Source organism: Bactrocera latifrons, unplaced genomic scaffold (assembly GCF_001853355.1).
Source record: "Bactrocera latifrons isolate USDA-ARS-PBARC rearing strain unplaced genomic scaffold, ASM185335v1 scaffold_64, whole genome shotgun sequence".
NCBI lineage: Eukaryota > Metazoa > Arthropoda > Insecta > Diptera > Tephritidae > Bactrocera > Bactrocera latifrons.
This window is the reverse complement of record NW_017537312.1, coordinates 793,753-812,289: the sequence shown is the minus strand read 5'-3', so window position 1 is coordinate 812,289 and position 18,537 is coordinate 793,753. Positions and strand designations below refer to the sequence as shown.

The 18,537-nt window shown below is 34.5% G+C and overlaps 6 protein-coding genes across 10 annotated transcripts; 3 read left to right on the top strand and 3 right to left on the bottom strand.

Annotated features, from left to right (window-relative positions):
- Window positions 1–232: 232 nt before the first annotated feature.
- LOC108975366 lies at window positions 233–3,463 on the bottom strand. Of its 2 annotated transcripts, none has more exons than XM_018943795.1 (6): window positions 2,771–3,463; window positions 2,289–2,714; window positions 1,657–2,232; window positions 1,184–1,585; window positions 673–1,104; window positions 233–590 (listed from the first exon to the last, which is right to left on the bottom strand). In XM_018943795.1, exons 1-6 carry the CDS (start codon window positions 3,008–3,010, stop codon window positions 369–371), a joined length of 2,298 nt encoding a protein of 765 aa, XP_018799340.1. In that variant the 5' UTR covers window positions 3,011–3,463; the 3' UTR covers window positions 233–368. The 2 variants fall into 2 exon arrangements, with proteins under 2 accessions (XP_018799340.1, XP_018799341.1); XM_018943796.1 differs by having other exon boundaries at window positions 2,289–2,673.
- A 337-nt stretch (window positions 3,464–3,800) lies between these two features.
- LOC108975362 (UPF0160 protein MYG1, mitochondrial) lies at window positions 3,801–5,435 on the top strand. Of its 4 annotated transcripts, XM_018943790.1 has the most exons (4): window positions 3,801–3,910; window positions 3,976–4,327; window positions 4,386–5,159; window positions 5,238–5,435. In XM_018943790.1, the coding sequence occupies exons 1-3, from the start codon at window positions 3,847–3,849 to the stop codon at window positions 5,134–5,136; spliced, it is 1,167 nt and encodes a 388-aa protein (XP_018799335.1). In that variant the 5' UTR covers window positions 3,801–3,846; the 3' UTR covers window positions 5,137–5,159; window positions 5,238–5,435. The 4 variants fall into 4 exon arrangements, with proteins under 4 accessions (XP_018799335.1, XP_018799334.1, XP_018799337.1 ...); XM_018943789.1 differs by lacking the exon at window positions 5,238–5,435 and having other exon boundaries at window positions 4,386–5,230; XM_018943792.1 differs by lacking the exon at window positions 5,238–5,435 and having other exon boundaries at window positions 3,835–3,910; window positions 4,022–4,327; window positions 4,386–5,230.
- A 5-nt stretch (window positions 5,436–5,440) lies between these two features.
- On the bottom strand, window positions 5,441–6,264 carry LOC108975364 (proteasome subunit beta type-3). Its single transcript, XM_018943794.1, has one exon. It carries the CDS (start codon window positions 6,110–6,112, stop codon window positions 5,495–5,497), a length of 618 nt encoding a protein of 205 aa, XP_018799339.1. The 5' UTR covers window positions 6,113–6,264; the 3' UTR covers window positions 5,441–5,494.
- Window positions 6,265–6,382: 118 nt separating this feature from the next.
- Window positions 6,383–8,919, top strand: LOC108975363 (E3 ubiquitin-protein ligase RNF126). The gene has a single exon (XM_018943793.1). The coding sequence runs from the start codon at window positions 6,909–6,911 to the stop codon at window positions 7,995–7,997; it is 1,089 nt and encodes a 362-aa protein (XP_018799338.1). The 5' UTR covers window positions 6,383–6,908; the 3' UTR covers window positions 7,998–8,919.
- Window positions 8,920–9,605: 686 nt separating this feature from the next.
- LOC108975357 lies at window positions 9,606–12,489 on the top strand. The gene is made up of 4 exons (XM_018943767.1): window positions 9,606–9,818; window positions 9,886–10,089; window positions 10,146–11,343; window positions 11,527–12,489. The coding sequence occupies exons 1-4, from the start codon at window positions 9,660–9,662 to the stop codon at window positions 11,646–11,648; spliced, it is 1,683 nt and encodes a 560-aa protein (XP_018799312.1). The 5' UTR covers window positions 9,606–9,659; the 3' UTR covers window positions 11,649–12,489.
- A 1,563-nt stretch (window positions 12,490–14,052) lies between these two features.
- On the bottom strand, window positions 14,053–18,411 carry LOC108975356 (E3 ubiquitin-protein ligase KCMF1). Its single transcript, XM_018943766.1, has 7 exons — window positions 18,062–18,411; window positions 16,882–17,491; window positions 16,350–16,774; window positions 15,949–16,209; window positions 15,371–15,652; window positions 15,084–15,295; window positions 14,053–14,605 (listed from the first exon to the last, which is right to left on the bottom strand). The coding sequence occupies exons 2-7, from the start codon at window positions 16,895–16,897 to the stop codon at window positions 14,053–14,055; spliced, it is 1,749 nt and encodes a 582-aa protein (XP_018799311.1). The 5' UTR covers window positions 16,898–17,491; window positions 18,062–18,411.
- Between the last annotated feature and the right edge of the window lie 126 nt (window positions 18,412–18,537).

Here is an 18,537-nt window from a genome sequence, read left to right as displayed (position 1 = left end):
GTTTTTAATTAATTATTCAAAAATTAGAATATTTTTTTAATTACCAATTATATTACTTAATATTTTTCAATCCAGTAGTTGGGATGCAAATTAAAAATAAAGTTTTAATCGAATTAATTTTGTTTTAGTACCGTATTCGGGATCAATTTTGTTTTTAAATTTTAAATCCGATATTTAGGACTAAAAGTTTAAAAATTATTTTTAATATAAATTTTCGAAATTACCAAGGGATTTAAAAAAAATTATTGAAATTTTTAGTTTTGGGCGTTACTTTGTCTAATTCTTCAGCTAATCATTTTTTCTTTTTATAATATTATAGGTATTATATATGCTGTTATTGTTTTTACGGAGTATGTAGAACAATTGACCTATGACTCCTCCTCAGATGTATTGATCACTGGTTGACCACACAAATATATAATGTGTTCGTTGGTGGCAATTTGATTCCCTCCAAATACTTCCTCCATCAAATCAGCACATGTTCCACTACCACCATCACTGTCACACCCTTTATTCTCGACGCTTTGCTTATAAGTTCTGGCTAAATTTTTCAATTTTGTTTTGAGCATATGTACAGTTGTAGGTTGTCTCTGCAATAAAACCAAATAGCAAATTAATTTAGAGTAGTATATAACTGTTTTGATGTAAATAGTATACATATTTAAAAATTACCAAAACTCCTTGGCTCTCCAAGTCAAGTAACACATTCTGCATTGCAAACTTCTTTTTACGCACATGCAGAAACTCATCCTTTCTAGAAATATATGCGCATAAGAATGCCTCGGTCTCACCAATTGTCCAAAATCGCTTGTCACTAAATATTTGCATATCTTGGGAATGTCTCTCTTCTGATCCTGCCGCCAGACGGCAATACGTTTGGCTAATTTTATTTAATGAGGTCGTATTGTCCGGCGATTGCCCATACATATCGGAGTTGGCTTTGGATATACGAGCATTATTCGAAAATATTTCATCCATTAAATCCGTAAACGGAGCTACACAGGGAACGGCAGCTTTTCGTTTGGTATTGCCAATACTTATCCTGTATGCTTTAACCAAGTTTCTAAATTTTATTGACAGCATGTCCACTGTTGTAGTGTGTCTCTGTAATGGTAAAAATAGGTATAATTCTATAAAAAGGATCTGATACCTGTTTTCAAATAAATAATTAGTCAAAACTTACCAAAACACCCTGACTCTCCAAATCGGACAAAACATTCTGCATAGCAAATTTCTTTTTACGCACATTCCGAAATTCCTCCTTTCTTGAAATGTAGGCATGTAAAAATGCCTCGGTCTCTTCGTTAGTCCAGATTCTCTTGCCGCCAAAAATTTCTTTTGCATATAATGATTTATCTTTTGTATTTTCAGCTTTTTGTGATTTTTTTACACTAGTTTTCTGTTTCTTGGATACTGTGTGATTATTGCAATTGATTGAGTTATCTTTATAAATTTCTTCCATCAAACTCCCAAACGGAGCTATCACGGGAGTGTTCGTTCCTTTGCTATTTTCGATAGCTTGCTTATATGCTCTCCCCAAGTTTTTCAATTTTGTTGAGAGCATATCTACCGTTGTGTTCTGACTCTGAAATGGAACCAAATAAAAAATTATGTAGACTTCAACGAGGTCGACATAAGTAAATATTTCAAACATACCAAAACGCCTTTTCTTTGCAAGTCTTGTAATACATTCTGCATAGCAAACTTCTTTTTTCGTACTTTCCTGAATTCTCTCTTTCTCGAAATATATGTCTTCAAAAATGCTCTGGTCTCCCTCTTAGTCCAAATTCTCTTGTCATTAAAACTTTGCGTTTTTTCGGGTGGTTTATCCATTGACTCCATCGCTGGCCGATGTTGTCGTGGTAATGGTGTAGAACATGTGCCGAATTGTTTTGGGGAAGTTATATTTCCTTGTCCGCTTCCATATTCATCCCGATTGCACAGAGCGGACTGTCGCGAAAATTTTTGATAGTCTGTCTCTACATTTCTACCCCAGTTGAGTAATAACTGCTCCTCGGTTGATGTGGACGTATTGTTTAATGATTGCTCATACGAATTGCAACGGATGTTTATGGAAATATTTGGATTATCTGCAAAAATTTCCTTCATCCAAGTTGTGTACGGAGTTTTACACGAAGAATTTGTCCGACTGTTATTGTCGATACCATACTTGTATGCTCTGAACAAATTTTTCAACTTCGTTGACAGTGTTTTTACCGTTGTAGGCTGGCTCTGCAATGAAACAGGTAGTTAATAAAGTCCATGCAATATGTACATTTAAAACTTACCAAAACTCCTTGTGTTTCCAAGTCATGTAGCACATTCTGCATTGCAAACTTCTTTTTACGTTTATTTCGAAATTCCTCCTTCCTGGATATATAGGCATTTAAAAATGCTTCGATCTCTTCGTTGGTCCATATTCTCCTGTTACTAAAAATTTGCTTTTCTCCGGAATGGGTCTCTTCCGATTCTGCTCCCAGATGGAAATTTGTTTGATCCACTTCATTTAATAAGATTTTATTGTTCGGCGGTTGTGCAGACTTAACGGAGCGGGTTTCGGATACACGTGCATTATTTGAAAATATTTCATCCATCAAATCCATAAACGGAGCTATACAAGGAACAGCAAACATTCGTTTCCCGATGCTTTGCCTGTATGCTTTAACCAAGTTTCTAAATTTTGATGAGAGCATATCCACCGTTGTAGTCTGGTACTTCAATGGCAATGAAATAAATGCTATTTTCAAATAAATATTTAGTCAAAACTTACCAAAACACCTTGTCTCTCTAAATCAGACAAAACATTTTGCATAGCAATTTTTTTTTGCCGCACATTCCGAAATTCATCCTTTCTAGAAATATACGCATTCAAAAATGCTTTGGTCTCCGCCTTGGTCCAAATTCTTCTGTCAATAAAAATTTCTTTTACGCAAGATTTTATACTTTTTCGTCCATCTGTCGACTGTAATTTCTTTTGGCTAGGTTCCACATTTCTAAGTACATTCGCCATTTTCCGAAAATCAAGCTATATATGAAAAAGAACCAGGCCGCCTGATGTTTTTATTACCCTTATTGTAAGCTGTGACCATGTTTTCTTTTCATCCTGAGCGTATCTGCCGCTGAAGTCTACTCTCTGTAATCAAGTCAAATTCGACGGAATATTCTGCATAGAAAATTTCTTTCTACTAAATTCGTTCTTTCTGGAAACATATGTATGTTTGCTTTCAAGTTTGTTTTCCTCTTTTGATTAAATTCTTCCGTCACTTAAGATTGTTTAAACATTCATCGTTAATGCTTAATCGTCTTATTTATGGCAACTTATCATTGACGTTCTAGATTTTAGTTTGCCCCAAAAATCACCGTAAACAAATTAGCAACATATGTTTTAATTATACTCTGTTGTCATGCGAATCTTTTGTAGCTCATGTGTGGAATACAATGCTCTCGACAGACTGCAAATATTAAATATACACGTTCTTATGGACGGACCTATTTTGACAGCTGCACGACTACACGACGGCAGGCCGACAGTTGTCGTTCTCGCTAACTTCAATGTAATCCTATATTTACCAACGGCAGTAGGACGACAGTAGAGTGGACAGTAGAATGAAAGATAGAGAGATCAGAGAACGTATTATTTATATACGTTCTCTGTTGTTTTGTGCACATGCCGGCCATTGCTATGTTGCTGCCTTCTCACAAACATATAGTAGGATTCACAACGCCATTTTCATTTCACTGTCGTGCTGCTGCAATCGCGAGCATTGTGTTCCGCACATAATTCCGAATTTATCTACATTATTTTCGAAAATACGCCATATGAAATGACAACTCTTATTTACTAAAATGACAGCAAATCATTTCACGTGCTATTTGATTACCCTTGCAACAAAACGCGCTTGGAATCAAGGTAAACACAGTTTAAATATTAATTCTTTAATAACAAAATCAACGTGTATATGGTATATTATAAAGTTTTTCAGCATCGTGTCCAAAGAACTCAATTAGACATTTTCTTTAGAATGAGCTCTGACTGTGTATCAGCTAAGCGCCCTCGTAACGAAGTTCCTGTAATTGGCACTCACAGTGGAACATTTCATTGCGATGAGGTGTTGGCATGTTTTATGCTTAAACAACTGCCGGAATATAAGAACGCTAGCATTTTTAGGAGCCGAGACGAACAATTGTTGCGTGACAAATGTGATATTATAGTTGATTTAGGAGGCGAATTCAATCATCAACAAAAATGGTATGATCATCATCAAAGAGATTTTACGGAAACACTCAGTTCCCTGCGACCGGACCTTGGGAACGAGTTTAAGATTAGGTAATTTTTTACGGCAAGTTTTCAAATCCTAAAACAAAAAAACAATACTTCTTTACAGGCTCAGTAGTGCTGGTCTTATTTATGCTCATTATGGTGAACGGGTAATAGAATGTATATTAAGAGAATATAGAAAGTCTCCACTATCCCCGGAAAATTTAAAGTTGAGTTTTATTCAAATATATCGTAACTTTATTAGCGAGGTGGACGCTATTGATAACGGAATTCCAATGTACGAAAATGTGGGTGAACCACTGTATAAAATATCAACACACCTCGCTTCACGCGTGCACAGATTAAATCCTTCTTGGGAAGACGAACAGGGATGTGTAATTGAACAAAAACGCTTTGAACTTGCTCTAGAATTGGTTGGAAAAGAGTTTGTAGAAAATGTTTTAGATATGGCCGGCTCTTGGATAAGGGCACGAGAATACGTTCGGGAAGCATTAGAACAAGCTAAATCTATTCATAAGACTGGTGAAATTTTGATATTGGAACGCTTCTGTCCTTGGAAAGAACATTTATCTGATCTCGAGAAGGAATATAATGTTGTGGGTATTCCTAAATTAGTAATATTTTCGGAAAAGGAACAAAGTTGGCGAGTTGCTGGCGTTCCTGTATCCCCTAGCAGTTTTTTGGGTCGAAAATTTTTACCACAACCCTGGCGAGGTTTACGAGATGAAGAGCTTTCAACGACAGCGAATATACCAGACTTAATTTTTGTACACTCAACAGGATTTATAGGTGGGGCAAAGACAAAAGAAGCTGCCCTGGCAATGGCTATGAAAGGTGTACAATGGAAAGATGACTAATCCATATATATATAAATAAAATTGTAAGATATATTGTGTTGAAAAATAATATAAACCAATGGCTAATAAAGTTTATGATTTAAATTGACATCTATTTACAGCATTAATTAAATTTAGTCGTCGAACAAAGGCGGCCATCTTTGGCTATATTTCTCAATTTGGAGACAGTTTTTTGCTTTTTACATATTTGTATGTTGTAAATCACTTTTGTATTTTGATTTATAAATTGGGGAAATTTAACAAACCGTTGTCATTTACATTTACAAATTGATGCAAAATGTACCATACATTTATAAAAATATTATTTTTTGTTTTAATTTCATAAAACATTTTATTTCATAAAAAGGTAAACATATTTCTAATCCATACGTGTTTTGATTTGTTTTTTAGTAATTTTATCCTTTTCAATAATATAAACAGTCGCACCCCAGCCGCTAATAGCATCACGATCAAATGCGCTAACTATAGCCTGAGATATCACTTCTGATAATTCTGCCGGTTCTAGATCTTCCTTCCATAATGTTTCACACATACCATACAGTTGTTCCGAACAGGTACCTGCAACTACGAAGTCATCCGGCTTATTTGGACATCCAATAAGGTCCATGTTACATATAAATGGCTCCAAAGTTTTGGGATGTAAGCCGGCAATTACTGGTTCAATGAAGTATGGTCCGAATCGATGTTCGTATAAAAAATTAGATATCATAGCAGAAAAAGGTTCCGGTGTCATCTCCCGATTTTCTCGATCTTCATATAGTTTTTTGCGAAACATGATACGATCATGCACAGTTAGTATGTCTGTCTGCAAACCAACAAGCCCCAAAAATGTACGGGGATTTACTTGGAAAACTTTCTCAAAATCTGTGCTAATTGTTTGAGCTTGTATACCAAACCGATGATCAGTTGCAATGGCTACACAATTCTTCCCGCGCATAGCGACGAGACACCCTCCGTTATAAGCCATAATAGACATTTTGCAGCTGTATTTTCTCAAGTTAATCCAAATAAATAAAATTAAATTATATTTCAAGGAGAGGAATGAAATATTTCCCAATGACCAACACAAAACCAGCTAAACACCAAGATGACTTTTTGTTTCTGTCTGACAGCCTCAACTCGTCAAAATAAAGTGAGGTTAAAAGGAGGTGCCAGATTCAACGAAACATATTTTTTAATCGTTTTTATTAAATTTATGGTAAAACGGGTCGTCTGACATTACGTACTTTATGAACACTTCCTAAGTGGAAGTCAATGGAATTATTTTAGCAGAACTTTCATTCAGCTTTATAACATAAAAGTCTTAAATTAAAAATATCTATGCAATCGTTACAAGTTGCGCATCAAAAAATACTACAATTACATTGCGTGAAACCTCATATGTAATATTTTAAACAATTTATAAATCAAGATTTAGCATGGAAAAGAGCAAAAATCGGTAAATTTCAACACAGAAAAAAAAAAACAAAATCGTTCGACTTATTGGACAACGGTTGTCTGATTGTCAAATTGTCTTGAAGTTAGTGGAACTTAAAAGTGAGCACACCGAATTCAATACCGTAAGAAAATAAGCAAGGTCCCAATATATTATAGCTTAATTGAGAGGGAAACAAATAATTCGATTTGCAAAAATTTAAATTAAATAAGTAAAAATTAGTAACAACAAAAAATCACGTTCATATTCCATACCAACGGGCAATACTGCAGGTGCATCTGGAGAAAACACCTTACCTTCTTCAATTGGATTGACTGAAACATCGAACGAAATCAGAATGGCCGAAGCTGTGATTGATGAACGTGCGCCACTGCCGACACGATTCTATTGTCATGTGTGTAGTATGGAAGTAAACATTCCAAATACAGATTTCACCTGCCCTCATTGCTCTGGTGGATTTGTGGAAGAGCTACCATCGGTACCGAATACTGCAAGTGGCAGCAGCAGTGCAACAAGCTTAGCTGACGGACCCAGCAATAGCAGTTCTGATGCACTTGGCTTAAATCGTATGGTTGATTTAGATGCAATACGGGGGGAAATAGAAACACTTTTAATGTCCCGCAACGGACCCATAGAAATTGCCATTGGCCCGGCGAATAGACGCAGTAGCATGCTTTTGGGAAGTGGAGGAGGAGCTAGCAGTTCAGGAAATAATAGCGGAGCAAGCGGTGGTCCTGGGGGAGGTCGAGTACATCCACCCAATCTTGGAAGTTTAGACACTGTGCTTCTTGATGTTTTACAATCTCTCTCCGGAGGTGAAGATGGTTACTTTGGAGCTACACCAATGTTTTTTATGGGAAATCCTGGAGACTATGCCTGGGGTCGTGAAGGTATTGATACAATTGTTACTCAACTACTTAATCAAATGGAAACATCCGGTCCACCACCTTTGCCAAAAGAGAAAATAGATGAAATTCCCAAAGTACATGTAACCTCCGAAGATGTAGAACGCAAAACACAGTGCTCGGTGTGCTGGGAAGATTTTCGCTTAAATGAAATAGTACGAAGGCTGCCATGCTTGCACATATATCATGAAAATTGCATTGTACCGTGGTTGGACCTGCACGGTACATGTCCAATCTGTCGTAAATCTTTAAGCGATGAAGAAAATATAAATGATGTTGTTTTGGCAAACACCGATGTTGGTGTAATGGACAGCAGTATGAGAGAAGTACCGCAATCAGACGACAACGTTATGGAAAGTGATGTCTTAAATGTTGAACCTCATAGAAGTGACAATAATGATGAACAACAAACAAACACTAATACGAGCAGTGATGCTAGTCAAACTGGAAACCAGCAACAGCATCAACAACAACAGGGCAACGTGTTTGGATTTGATGATAGCGTTGTCGATTTAGACTAAACATTTCATCTGCGCAGATTTCAAATTCCTATTGTATGGCTTTTTATAATAAATAGGTGTCTGAGTTATAGCAAAAGACGTAGCTATGATTGCTAAAAAAATATTATTATTATACACACCTTAAACAAATTAAACATACTTGCGAAAATAACTCTACATGTCAGCATCTCTATGGAATGTATAAGATGTTAAGAAACTTAAGTTTACCTTAGAACACAGTAACAAGCATTAGTAAATGCTAGCTGATCTTTTTATATGTATGTAGTGATGAAAATAGATTTAATAAATAACTTGTGAGAAAATGTATGCAGACAAAATAAAATAAAAGATGTTGTTCAAGAAGAGGAAAACATACACATTATTAGAACAAATATGCATGCATTCAAAGTATCAACAGACGTTGTTCATTTTAAATTATTTAATTTTTGGTTATAATAAACCATTTAATAAATTTAAAAAGTTAAATATATATAAGCACGTCTATTAAATTCTCTTATGAAGTTGGGTAAACGAAAAGCTTAATAAATGCAACAAATTTTGAATAAATATACAAATGTAATTGAGGATTAAAAAATAGTGATAGTAATGATGTTGGTAGCGTTGACATACTTTACAATGTATTATCGAGGTTACATATTTACTAATTGCAAATACATTTAATAACATTGTATAAAATAGATTTTAAGTGCATCAGCAGAGCAATTATGAAATGATAAATGCTAAAGATTTCGTAAAACGAGAATACTAATAATTACGTAAAACAAATCCTCAAAAGAGTACTTGCTAACATCCACATTTTTTTGCGGATTTTATAGGACACATATAAATAAAAGCGATTAAAATATTTATCTATGGTAGATTGTACTTGCTAAAAAATAAACGTTAATAATTGGTTGCTACAGTTACTCATTTGTTCATTAAATTGTATGTATACGTGCGAATTAAATATTATAAATATTTATTTAATTTTTAACTAATAATTTAGGAACAAATACACCTATGTATATTTATAAAAAAAAAATCTGAAAAAATCATATAAATCGTTTCGTTGTTTCTTTTTCAACTTAAATAAAAAATGTGCGATACTAAAACGAAATATACTTAACAATATTTAAATAAAAGAAGTAAATACAAATATTATTGTTGTTATTTATGAAATTTATTAATGAAGTCTTTCCTCAATTGTAAAATTTAAAGGAATTTGATACAAGACCATGCCTATGAGCTCCTTACAGTAATTAAAGGTACACATAATCCTCTCAAATTTCATAGAAGGGTGATACTCAATATTGAAATGTGCTTGTAAGTACAACAACAATATCCATATGAACTCTCAAATATAGCGCAAATAGTTATAGGGGAAATTACATTTCTTCCTTTATAAATCAGGAAAGGTTCTTCCTCTACGAAAAATGGCTGATACAAGCTATATGTATAATATATTGCATTAAATATTAAAAAAAAAAAAACTATGTAAAATTTAGTAAAGTCCAATAATTTGTTTAGATGTCCATATATGTACAAATGTATGAAGTGTGCGCACTTCCTTTATCGTATTTCCTTTTTATTTCTCTTCTACTCGTTGTCAAAATAAATTCGATACGAACGTGGAAGTAAGCAAATGGAACGAAGAAGCATACAATTTTAGAATATAATATTAAAATGAATTGTACGGAATCTTACAACGCTAATCATTTGAACAATAATCATAATATTGGATTCGACCGGGAAGAAGACATTCATTATGATAATGAAGTTGAAGGACACAGCGACGACGACGAAAACACCAACGCCGAACTATTTATCCGTCTGACAGATATGGTATATTTATATTTTATACTTAAAAAGGATATTCATATTAACACTTTTAAAAATTTAATTGAATAAGGTTCGTAAGCATTACTGCAATTATTTGGAGAAGCAACTGCTTGAAAATATACATGCTTGGCGCGCAAACATAACTGATGGGGTTTCTAACTCTGAGCTTCCGATTGAGAAGGCGGCATTGCAGGAGTGTTGTCGTGTGCTGGAGGATAGGGCATTAAAGTCTTGTATGCATGCACGCCGCTATCAACGCACTATGCTAAAGATTGTAAGTTCACCAGCGGACAAATTGTATTAAATCAATATACGCAACTATCTTTTTAGATAGCTGAAGTTCGCCGCAATACACAAGAAAATCGTTTAGAGGGTAAATTAAAAAAATTTATTGATGCGAATGAAAACAATTGGCTATTATGCAGTCATAAGGCAAAAGCGACACAAACGGACGAAAGCATGTTTTCCTTTGATTATGATCCTAACAGTTTAACACAAGAAGCCTCGAACAATATTTGTAGTACTCCTGGTTTATCGTTGGAACAAAAAATCGAAATGTTTCAAAACCGTCTCAATCAAGAAACTGTAGCTAAAGTGGCAGCCACCCATAAGATGTGCAAACCAATAACTTCGCGACGCATGCTACTTAAACTTTCAAAAAACCATCGCCCAACTCAGAGCAAAAGTAATCAAATATTACAAGACAATAGTGGCCCTGGGCAAAATCAGAAGAGTTTGGGCGAAGGCTCAAAATTAGAATTGACTAGAGACAATTCAAAAATGACACATGATACAAGTCCGACAAAGCTTAAGGAGGTAACTAAAATGAGTACATGTTCCATAACAAGCAATTGCACGCCGATAATGCAATTACATGCTGATAGCATTGGACTAGAACAAGATGATGAAATCGCTAAGGAATTAGACCAACTATTTAGCGAGGAAAAGTCAGAGTTAGAGGAATTACTGGGTCTTAATTCGAATTCAGAAGTGGATGATCCACACGTACGCGGTGTATTGGAAGAGATTAAAAGTGCAACGTTAGATCACAATTTAAAACAAAATTCTAATCAACATCAGCAAACTATAAATTCTTCTTTGGATAATGAAGCATCGCCAATTAACGTGGATAGTTCGCCGCAGCAAAACGTACCCTTACCATGTCGTACTGAAAGACCAGTTTCAAATATGCGGCACAGTTTGTGGCCTTGTGAATTGTATATGCAACGGCGTCGTTTATCGGAGTCGTTGAGTCGATTAGTTGAAGAAGATTTTCGGTGGCATGATCTCATTAAATGGAAATTTCAAACAATTTTTGGTGACGATAGCGATGACGAATTCGCGACGTGCAGCCCATCGATTGAACTAAACGAAGTGCTCATATGCAGTTGCATTCGTCGTATCTCGCCATGGATGGTGAAACATTTAATGAAACCAATGCGGGCTGGTCTCATAGCCAACCGGTTTTTATTTAAAAAACTGGCAAAACGTTTGGCGCATTCTATAGTTCTGGAAAATCAATACCCAGGTGAGCTCAGAAATCAATTGTGTATAAATTGAAATTTGTGTGTATTGGTATTTAAGTTCTGACATAAACTCATACATAAAGGATGTAAAAAATTTTTTTAGAAACAATCGTTCCATAGACATTTTGACCAAATAAAAGAGATTTAATCAAAAAATCTTTGTTGATAAAATAACTAATTTTCAGATGAACGTTTTATAAAACACGCAGTGGAGGAGTACTTTTGCTTGCATCAGGCTGTCGTCAGTATGGAGGATTTGGCCAGTATGCCCAGTCTAAACACAATCAATGATAATTTAAGTTTTTAGAATATATTAATAACAAAACCACACAATGAGTACAGATAATTGATCCTTGCTACAGAAATAAACATCTTGAATTATCCCTTCCTATATTATTTCCGGTTAAATGAATCGTATTGAATATATAAATAAATAAAGAAATATAGTACGAAATTTCCGTTAAAATTTTGTATACACTATTTTTACTATTTTGCGCTTTTAATGAGACAAGTGAGTTATGTTTATTGAAAAATATATGAAATTAGATAAGAATTAAAATGTTAAAGATATGTTGATATAAAAATAACTTAGTTTTATCTAATTTTTTAGAGTTGACAAAAAGACGTGGATAGCCCTAATTAGCATTTGGAAGATTTTAATAATCACCAGGTTAAAAGATGATAGTTTTGCTTAAACTTGATAGAATGTTAAACAAACATTTATTTGAAATAAGAAAAACGTTAACTTCGGTAGCAGCCAAATTTCGTGAAGAAGCTATATGATATAGTGGTCCAATACCGCCGATTCCGCCAGTTGAGCAGCTAGTTCGTGAATATACAGACAGACGGACATGGCTAAATCAACTGATCACGCTGATCATTTATATATTTACTTTATTGGGTCTTCCCCATTTATACCTGGGTAAAAGTAAGTATCACAAACAGCCTTTTTCAACAAACAATAGAATATTTTAAAAACAATAAAACGACGCTTTTTCTTACTTGCTTAAATACTGATTTATGTAGGCACAACAAATTAAAATAACCTTGTAATACTTTTAAATTTATTAAATATTCTTGCAATACAATCATATCATCATTTTCAGCATTTGAAACGTTTCATTCACAAATTCAAGAACTCATTACCAGTTTCGTAGGGACTCATTTAAACATTAGATGTGTATTAGTTGCGCTAACCAATCTCCGCAATTCAATATTTTGCTTATTATATCTACTTTCTATAGACATTGAATATTTTATCTTTTACTCTTTGAAATCATACAATTTATATAAACATATAGTATATAAATAAATTTTAGTTTCGCCCAATAAAAAAAAAAAAAGTTTAACATCCATATTTACGCCTGCCGTGGTAACTTTTTTGTGTTCACTAACGTAGTATGCGTATAGAAATTTCCGACAAAAATACGTTTTTGAAGCATTAACCGAAGATGACTTTAAGCAGACGCCTAGTTCATGCTTTGCCTTAATAACAATACCAAAGCTTTGACAAATTACCAAAATTTATTACCAATTAATAGATCTAAAAACAGAATAACAAGAAATAATCCTGGTCGATGATGTACTATATATTTACGCCCCAACTTCAATACACTCATTTGCATGATTTTTAAAAACATGTCACATATGTATTTCTCTCAATAAAAAGTATTTCAATTACACTTATATGGATCTATAAACAAAATTAACCCTACTAGCTAATAATTTATAATTGAGAAATCACATGAAAAGTCGTTGGAACAAAGGTGAATGGAAGAAGGCATATTTCTCGTATTTAAGGTCGATCATTTTTGCACATGACAAAACGTCTCTTGAAATAAGCTGTGCGGAAAACAAATATCCAACTGTTATCGAAATAAATATATGTAAATATATTGATATTGCAATGGATGTATGTACATGAACGCAGGTTGCACAAATAGAGAAAAATTGAAAACATATTCTCGCGCTAAAAACCTTCCGAATTTTCACACTAAAATGTATTATATTAAAATTTTAGCATTTTGCATACAATTGAAACAAAATAACCAATTTGAACTCTACTCTTTACGCACCCCACGCCTCCTTTGACCTACATAATTGCGCGCGTTCATTTTACATAAGCATACTTTGTCTCCATACATTCAGTTACACGTGTAGTGTATATTCAAATTGGTAATGCTACAGATAATTTGGTTATTTATATTTTAATAGTGTTTCCTTTAATTTTAAATATTCAATTTCTTTAAAATTATAATTAGTTCATTTCATTACAATAGGTGTGTTGGTTGGTTGGGTTGCCTTCTCTTTGTTTTTGTTTTTTCTTTTTATAATTATATAAATTTTAATAATTATAATATATTTAATAAACCATATTTATAATGTTTTACTCTGCTTGTTGCATCTGCTGCTTCTATATGTAGCCATCATATCATCCTTTAGCCTTTAGCCACGTTGCATACGGTTTCAAAGCACTTTTATTTTGGTTTTAACTGCCCCACTTGTGTTTATAGCGTTGTGTTTTTTCATTTGTCGACGACATCGTTCGTCTCCAGTGTTCATTTGCTAAATGTGGAATTGTTGTTGTTGTGATTGTAGATGTACTTTTGCTGCGGGTTTCCTAATTGATGTTTGTTTTGTTTGTGTTTATGTTGCACTTCCATTAGTATTTGCTGTTTACGTTCATGTCATGGCTGATGAGGACGATAGCACTACCTAGAATGTTGCTGTTGCGGCTGTGATCCAGCTGCTGCTGCGCCACCGCCTACTGGTGGAGGTGGTGGACGGCCTCGCCGTTCAATGCCTCTGTCAGCTGTTGATTTACCGCCAGTTCCTCCAGCGCCGCCACTCACACCGCTGTTACTCGTTGATTTCTTTTTTGATGGGTAGGTTTGCTGCTGTGCCTGTTGTTGTTGCTGCTGCAGTTGTTTGTACTCGTCGGCAATATCTTCCGGAGTGGTCTGTTGCTGCTGATGTACCTGCTGGCGGCCGTTACCAGGCATAGTTGCGGCGCTAACGCTACTGCTACCACTGGTGTTTGTTGTTTGTGCAGAGGCATCGGTGTTGTTGTTCATCAACGATTCCCTCGCATTAGCATCACTTTTTGTGTTCGCTGCTGAGACTTTCTCATTATTTACATTATCACTATTGGTTTCCTGCGATTCGTCACGATTATCGCGCTCCGTCTCGCCACCACCCATTGCAATGGTGTCGAGTGAGTCATAGGAAAGAGTCGACAATACAAGCGCTTGTACAAATTGTGATCTACATTGAAGAGAAATAAGATTAATTATTAGTTACGTATTTTAATCTAAACGCGCCAAACTCGGCATCAAGAATTGTACTTTCAATAGAATAATTGACGGAAAATTATAACGAACATCGATATTTCACTTATATGTAGATGACTCTAATTTGAAAAAATACTTATGTATATTTCTATATTGCTTCTCCGACATTTAATACAGCTATTTGAAAGTTTTGTATATAAAAAAAATATTAATAAATAACTTAAAAAAAATAAAATAAATAAAACTAAAAAAAAGGTCTTGATAATCGGGTGCTTTCCAGCAACTGTCATTTCCGAATTTTTAAATTAATAATTATTTACAAATTATTTTTTGTTTGCATTGGTAGCTATGTATACGTTTAAAGAAAAAATCATAACGCTTTTGATATGAAATCTGTTTAAATATGTATAATAATATGAGTTTGTATAAAAAACACTTTTCTACATACATACCGATCAGATCGTTCTCTCTCCATTTCAGCCCATTCTGTATCACTCAATGTTGGCTGCATGAATTTTGTTAGCAAAAACTGTGATTGAACGTCCGCCCCATTGCTTGCGCTATTAACACCCGCACCCACTGCACCGCCAGCAATTGACATGCCGAGTATATTGTTAGCATTGCTGCCGCTACCCCCATTTACATTACCACTTCCGCCGCCACTCTATTCGGAAAGATCCGAACAACAAATTAGGAATACACATTCGGTTGTCGGATGTAATGTTAATATAAAACCTACTTCTCTGTTGTTGATTCCGGCGTTGCCTGTCAGACCTGACTGCGGTTGTTGCTGAGCTGCTAGTGATGAATTAACAGTCCATTCATTGGTGCGACATGAACTGCCGCCACCACCATTGAGACTACCAGAACCGCTTGCACCACTGCCTCCACTACCACCAGAACCACTGCCGCTTAATATCGGACCGCTGCTTATCACCTCTGGCATGGTTGCATTCGAATTCGATGAAGAGACCATCGGATGAGCCCGTCGAGGCAAACGCTCCAACTGTTGGCGAGTTGCCTAAACAAAAACGAACAAAGAAATTACATTAATTAGTATATAAAAAAATTGCGCAAATAAAAAAAACAAAAACATTTCAATGAAATTAAAAACATCAACAAATAATTTCGTCATTCTTTCGGATGTACATATGTACACCGCGTTGACTCCTGTGAAAATTGTACAACTGCGCAATTTTCTACTGTATCATGAATATACATTCATACATATGTATGTATGTAGCCAGGTCCATTTAAATATTGTTCTAAAATACATATGTACTTGTATATAAACATAAGAAACACAAAATTAAATACCGTCACTTGTTGTCGTTCCAATTGTATTTGCATTTGCAATTGTTGCAGCTGAGACGTTTGTGGTCCACCTCTTCTCACGCCCGATAACTGTGAAAGTAGTTCGGCAATAGGATCTACTGATTCTCTTCCGGATGGAGAAAGGGCAGATAATCCGCTCGATGAACTAAAGTGCATATTAGAACGACGTGCACGAGGACCTCCAAGAGTACGGCCAGGAATGCGACGTACGCCACCACCATGTCGAATTGCTGATGGCTCATCGTATATTTCAAAGATACATATTAAGGAAACCCATTCGATGTATTAAAAACAAGAAACAGAAACAAAAAAAACCTATGTATGTATATATGTAGCTTATATTGTGTATTATGTTTAAACTTGGTATTATTCAAAAAGGATATTAGAAATGAAATTAGTTCCCGTGGTCCCGTTCGATGCTCCAATGTTAGATGACCGGCAAAGTCGTCTGTGACTAGATTCGGTTCGCCTCCCGGTAGTCCGGCACATACAGGACACACCACTTCGAGGCTGGTCTCCGTATGCTCGGCTGAAACGTGCTCCAGTAACGTAGCATCGCTAAAACCCATTTTTTTACAATAGGGGCATGTGAAACTTTGTGGTTGCTCCGAGTTGAGCATCTCGCCACCGAAAAACAATTCTATATCGGAACGAGTAAGAATACATTGCATTGGATGATCGACTAAATGACGGGTAGATGTAACGCCATCCTCATAGCAATCAGCACATAAATCATAATCATAGCATATCAAGCATTTGTAGCGGCGACCGTTAAAGTTGCTTTTGAGACAAGAATCACAACTGACTCCTATTTACAATTTAAAGTAATTTAGTGTTAATATTTGTATTAAAATTAATTTTTGCAGTTCTTAAAACTTTGACACATTTCTCAAAAATTTCAAATAAAATGTTTACCTTCATGGCGGCTCATTATTCACAAGTCGAAGTATACCAAAGTGTTGCCTCCGTTGTTTTGACGCTTTACGATGCTGTCACTGTGTGTTTTTAACACGTTTCTATTTACTATAATCTTTTTGTGTGCTTACCCGTTCCTTTAATTTGTAGCTACCGCCGATACAAAGTAGAATAAGAATTATAGTCGAAAATGCACATCAAATAAGTTTTCTTTTCGCACAACTTAACGTTCTTCGCAAAATGCGAATTCCCGTATTGAGTTTTTATTTATATCGGCAGAATATTCCAATATAGATATTTCTTGAACGCCAGTGTTTGCACTTATAACTTTTTTTTATAAAACTATAGGCCACCAAGTACTATGTGTTTTTAATAGATTAGCGTTGAACAAAGAATTATAACGTTTATGCGAAGATACTTTTACAATTTTATCAATAAAGAACTATTTATTTTTTACTTTCGCTTGTATGATTATTTAGCTCCTCTTTCAGCAGGACGTTGCTGCACCGAATGATAGGCCGTGGCCAATTATTCAATTGGTTATTTGAAGAAATAGTAGTAATATCTTTATTTTTTATTGTAATTGTCGTTTGTTGTAATAATGCAGCAACTGGGTATAGAGAAACACATATAATATATTAGTTCATGTTTTGGGAATGAATACAAAATTGGGGAAGGAATGCATTATTAGACAACGCGATGCGATACAGCAACGAATTATATAACATATCCACGGTAATTGTTTGATTATACCGGCAGAATGTATTATTTTGCAAGCAATGAATTTAAATTTTACTTTGTAAAAGAAATTCTCATTGTCTATAAATGTAAAGAGTTGTATAACCTCTTTAATATTGATAAATCGTTTTGCACCAAACATTTCCTGATTCTGATCTTTTTAGCTATTCTTTTCATTTAATATAACAGCGGAATCACTATTTTTTTCTTTTCCTAAACAAATGAACCTTCAATCCACTTTATCCTGTGCTTAATTTTTTTTTTATATCTTTCTCTGTAGATACCTTTCCTCTTATTGCATTCCAATTAGACCAACGAAATTCCCTTAGATATTTTGCAAATTTGTAGTTCTATTCTTATTTTATTCTTTTCGTCTTTTGTATTTCACTCGACAGAAACGATTAAAATTTGTACCAAAAACGATTCATTACGCTAGTTTTACCTTCACTTAAATTCCTTTATTTTTTTATGTATTCTGTTTTGTGTTTGAGGAAAACTCAAATCTAACAAAAGAATCGCAAAGTTCTTTGTTTTCAAAAAGAATTTTCTTTTAACTATGATATTCTTGTTTTCACTTCAGCAATATATTCCATTGCGAAAATTTTATTTTTAACTCCTCACCAAGGGAAGTAAGATAAAAAGGAAAATATTCAGCCCGTTGCCCGTTCACTCGTTTCGTTAAATCGTTAAACATCGTGTATTCTTCATCGGCCAATGCAATGTTGCCAGCTTAAAAAAAAATTTATAAAATACTTCTTTTTCAAACATTAAAGCCTATGACTGTAGAATTGTTTTATTGTATATTAGATTTATAATTTTAGAGTTTTCTTCAAACGTTTAGGTCATTTTATATCCTAAATATATCTACATTAATTTTAATAATTTTAAATGTACTTTAGGCCAATTTAGACCTGGCTA

Bases quoted from the DNA above. Each gene is read 5' to 3' on its own strand.
- LOC108975366 (XM_018943795.1), bottom strand. From the start codon at position 3,010: ATGGCGAATGTACTTAGAAATGTGGAACCTAGCCAAAAGAAATTACAG. The intron at 2,715-2,770 runs GTAAGTTTTGAC...TTGCCATTGAAG, and splicing joins TAGAGAGACAAGGTGTTTTG to TACCAGACTACAACGGTGGA. The intron at 1,105-1,183 runs GTAAGTTTTGAC...TTACCATTACAG, and splicing joins TGGAGAGTCAGGGTGTTTTG to AGACACACTACAACAGTGGA.
- LOC108975362 (XM_018943790.1), top strand. From the start codon at position 3,847: ATGACAGCAAATCATTTCACGTGCTATTTGATTACCCTTGCAACAAAA. The intron at 3,911-3,975 runs GTAAACACAGTT...TATATTATAAAG, and splicing joins AAAACGCGCTTGGAATCAAG to TTTTTCAGCATCGTGTCCAA. The intron at 4,328-4,385 runs GTAATTTTTTAC...ACTTCTTTACAG, and splicing joins GGGAACGAGTTTAAGATTAG to GCTCAGTAGTGCTGGTCTTA.
- LOC108975364 (XM_018943794.1), bottom strand. From the start codon at position 6,112: ATGTCTATTATGGCTTATAACGGAGGGTGTCTCGTCGCTATGCGCGGG.
- LOC108975363 (XM_018943793.1), top strand. From the start codon at position 6,909: ATGGCCGAAGCTGTGATTGATGAACGTGCGCCACTGCCGACACGATTC.
- LOC108975357 (XM_018943767.1), top strand. From the start codon at position 9,660: ATGAATTGTACGGAATCTTACAACGCTAATCATTTGAACAATAATCAT. The intron at 9,819-9,885 runs GTATATTTATAT...TAATTGAATAAG, and splicing joins TTATCCGTCTGACAGATATG to GTTCGTAAGCATTACTGCAA. The intron at 11,344-11,526 runs GTGAGCTCAGAA...ACTAATTTTCAG, and splicing joins TCTGGAAAATCAATACCCAG to ATGAACGTTTTATAAAACAC.
- LOC108975356 (XM_018943766.1), bottom strand. The intron at 15,296-15,370 runs GTAGGTTTTATA...CTTTCCGAATAG, and splicing joins CCGGAATCAACAACAGAGAA to AGTGGCGGCGGAAGTGGTAA. The intron at 14,606-15,083 runs GTATGTATGTAG...TCTTCAATGTAG, and splicing joins GAGAGAGAACGATCTGATCG to ATCACAATTTGTACAAGCGC.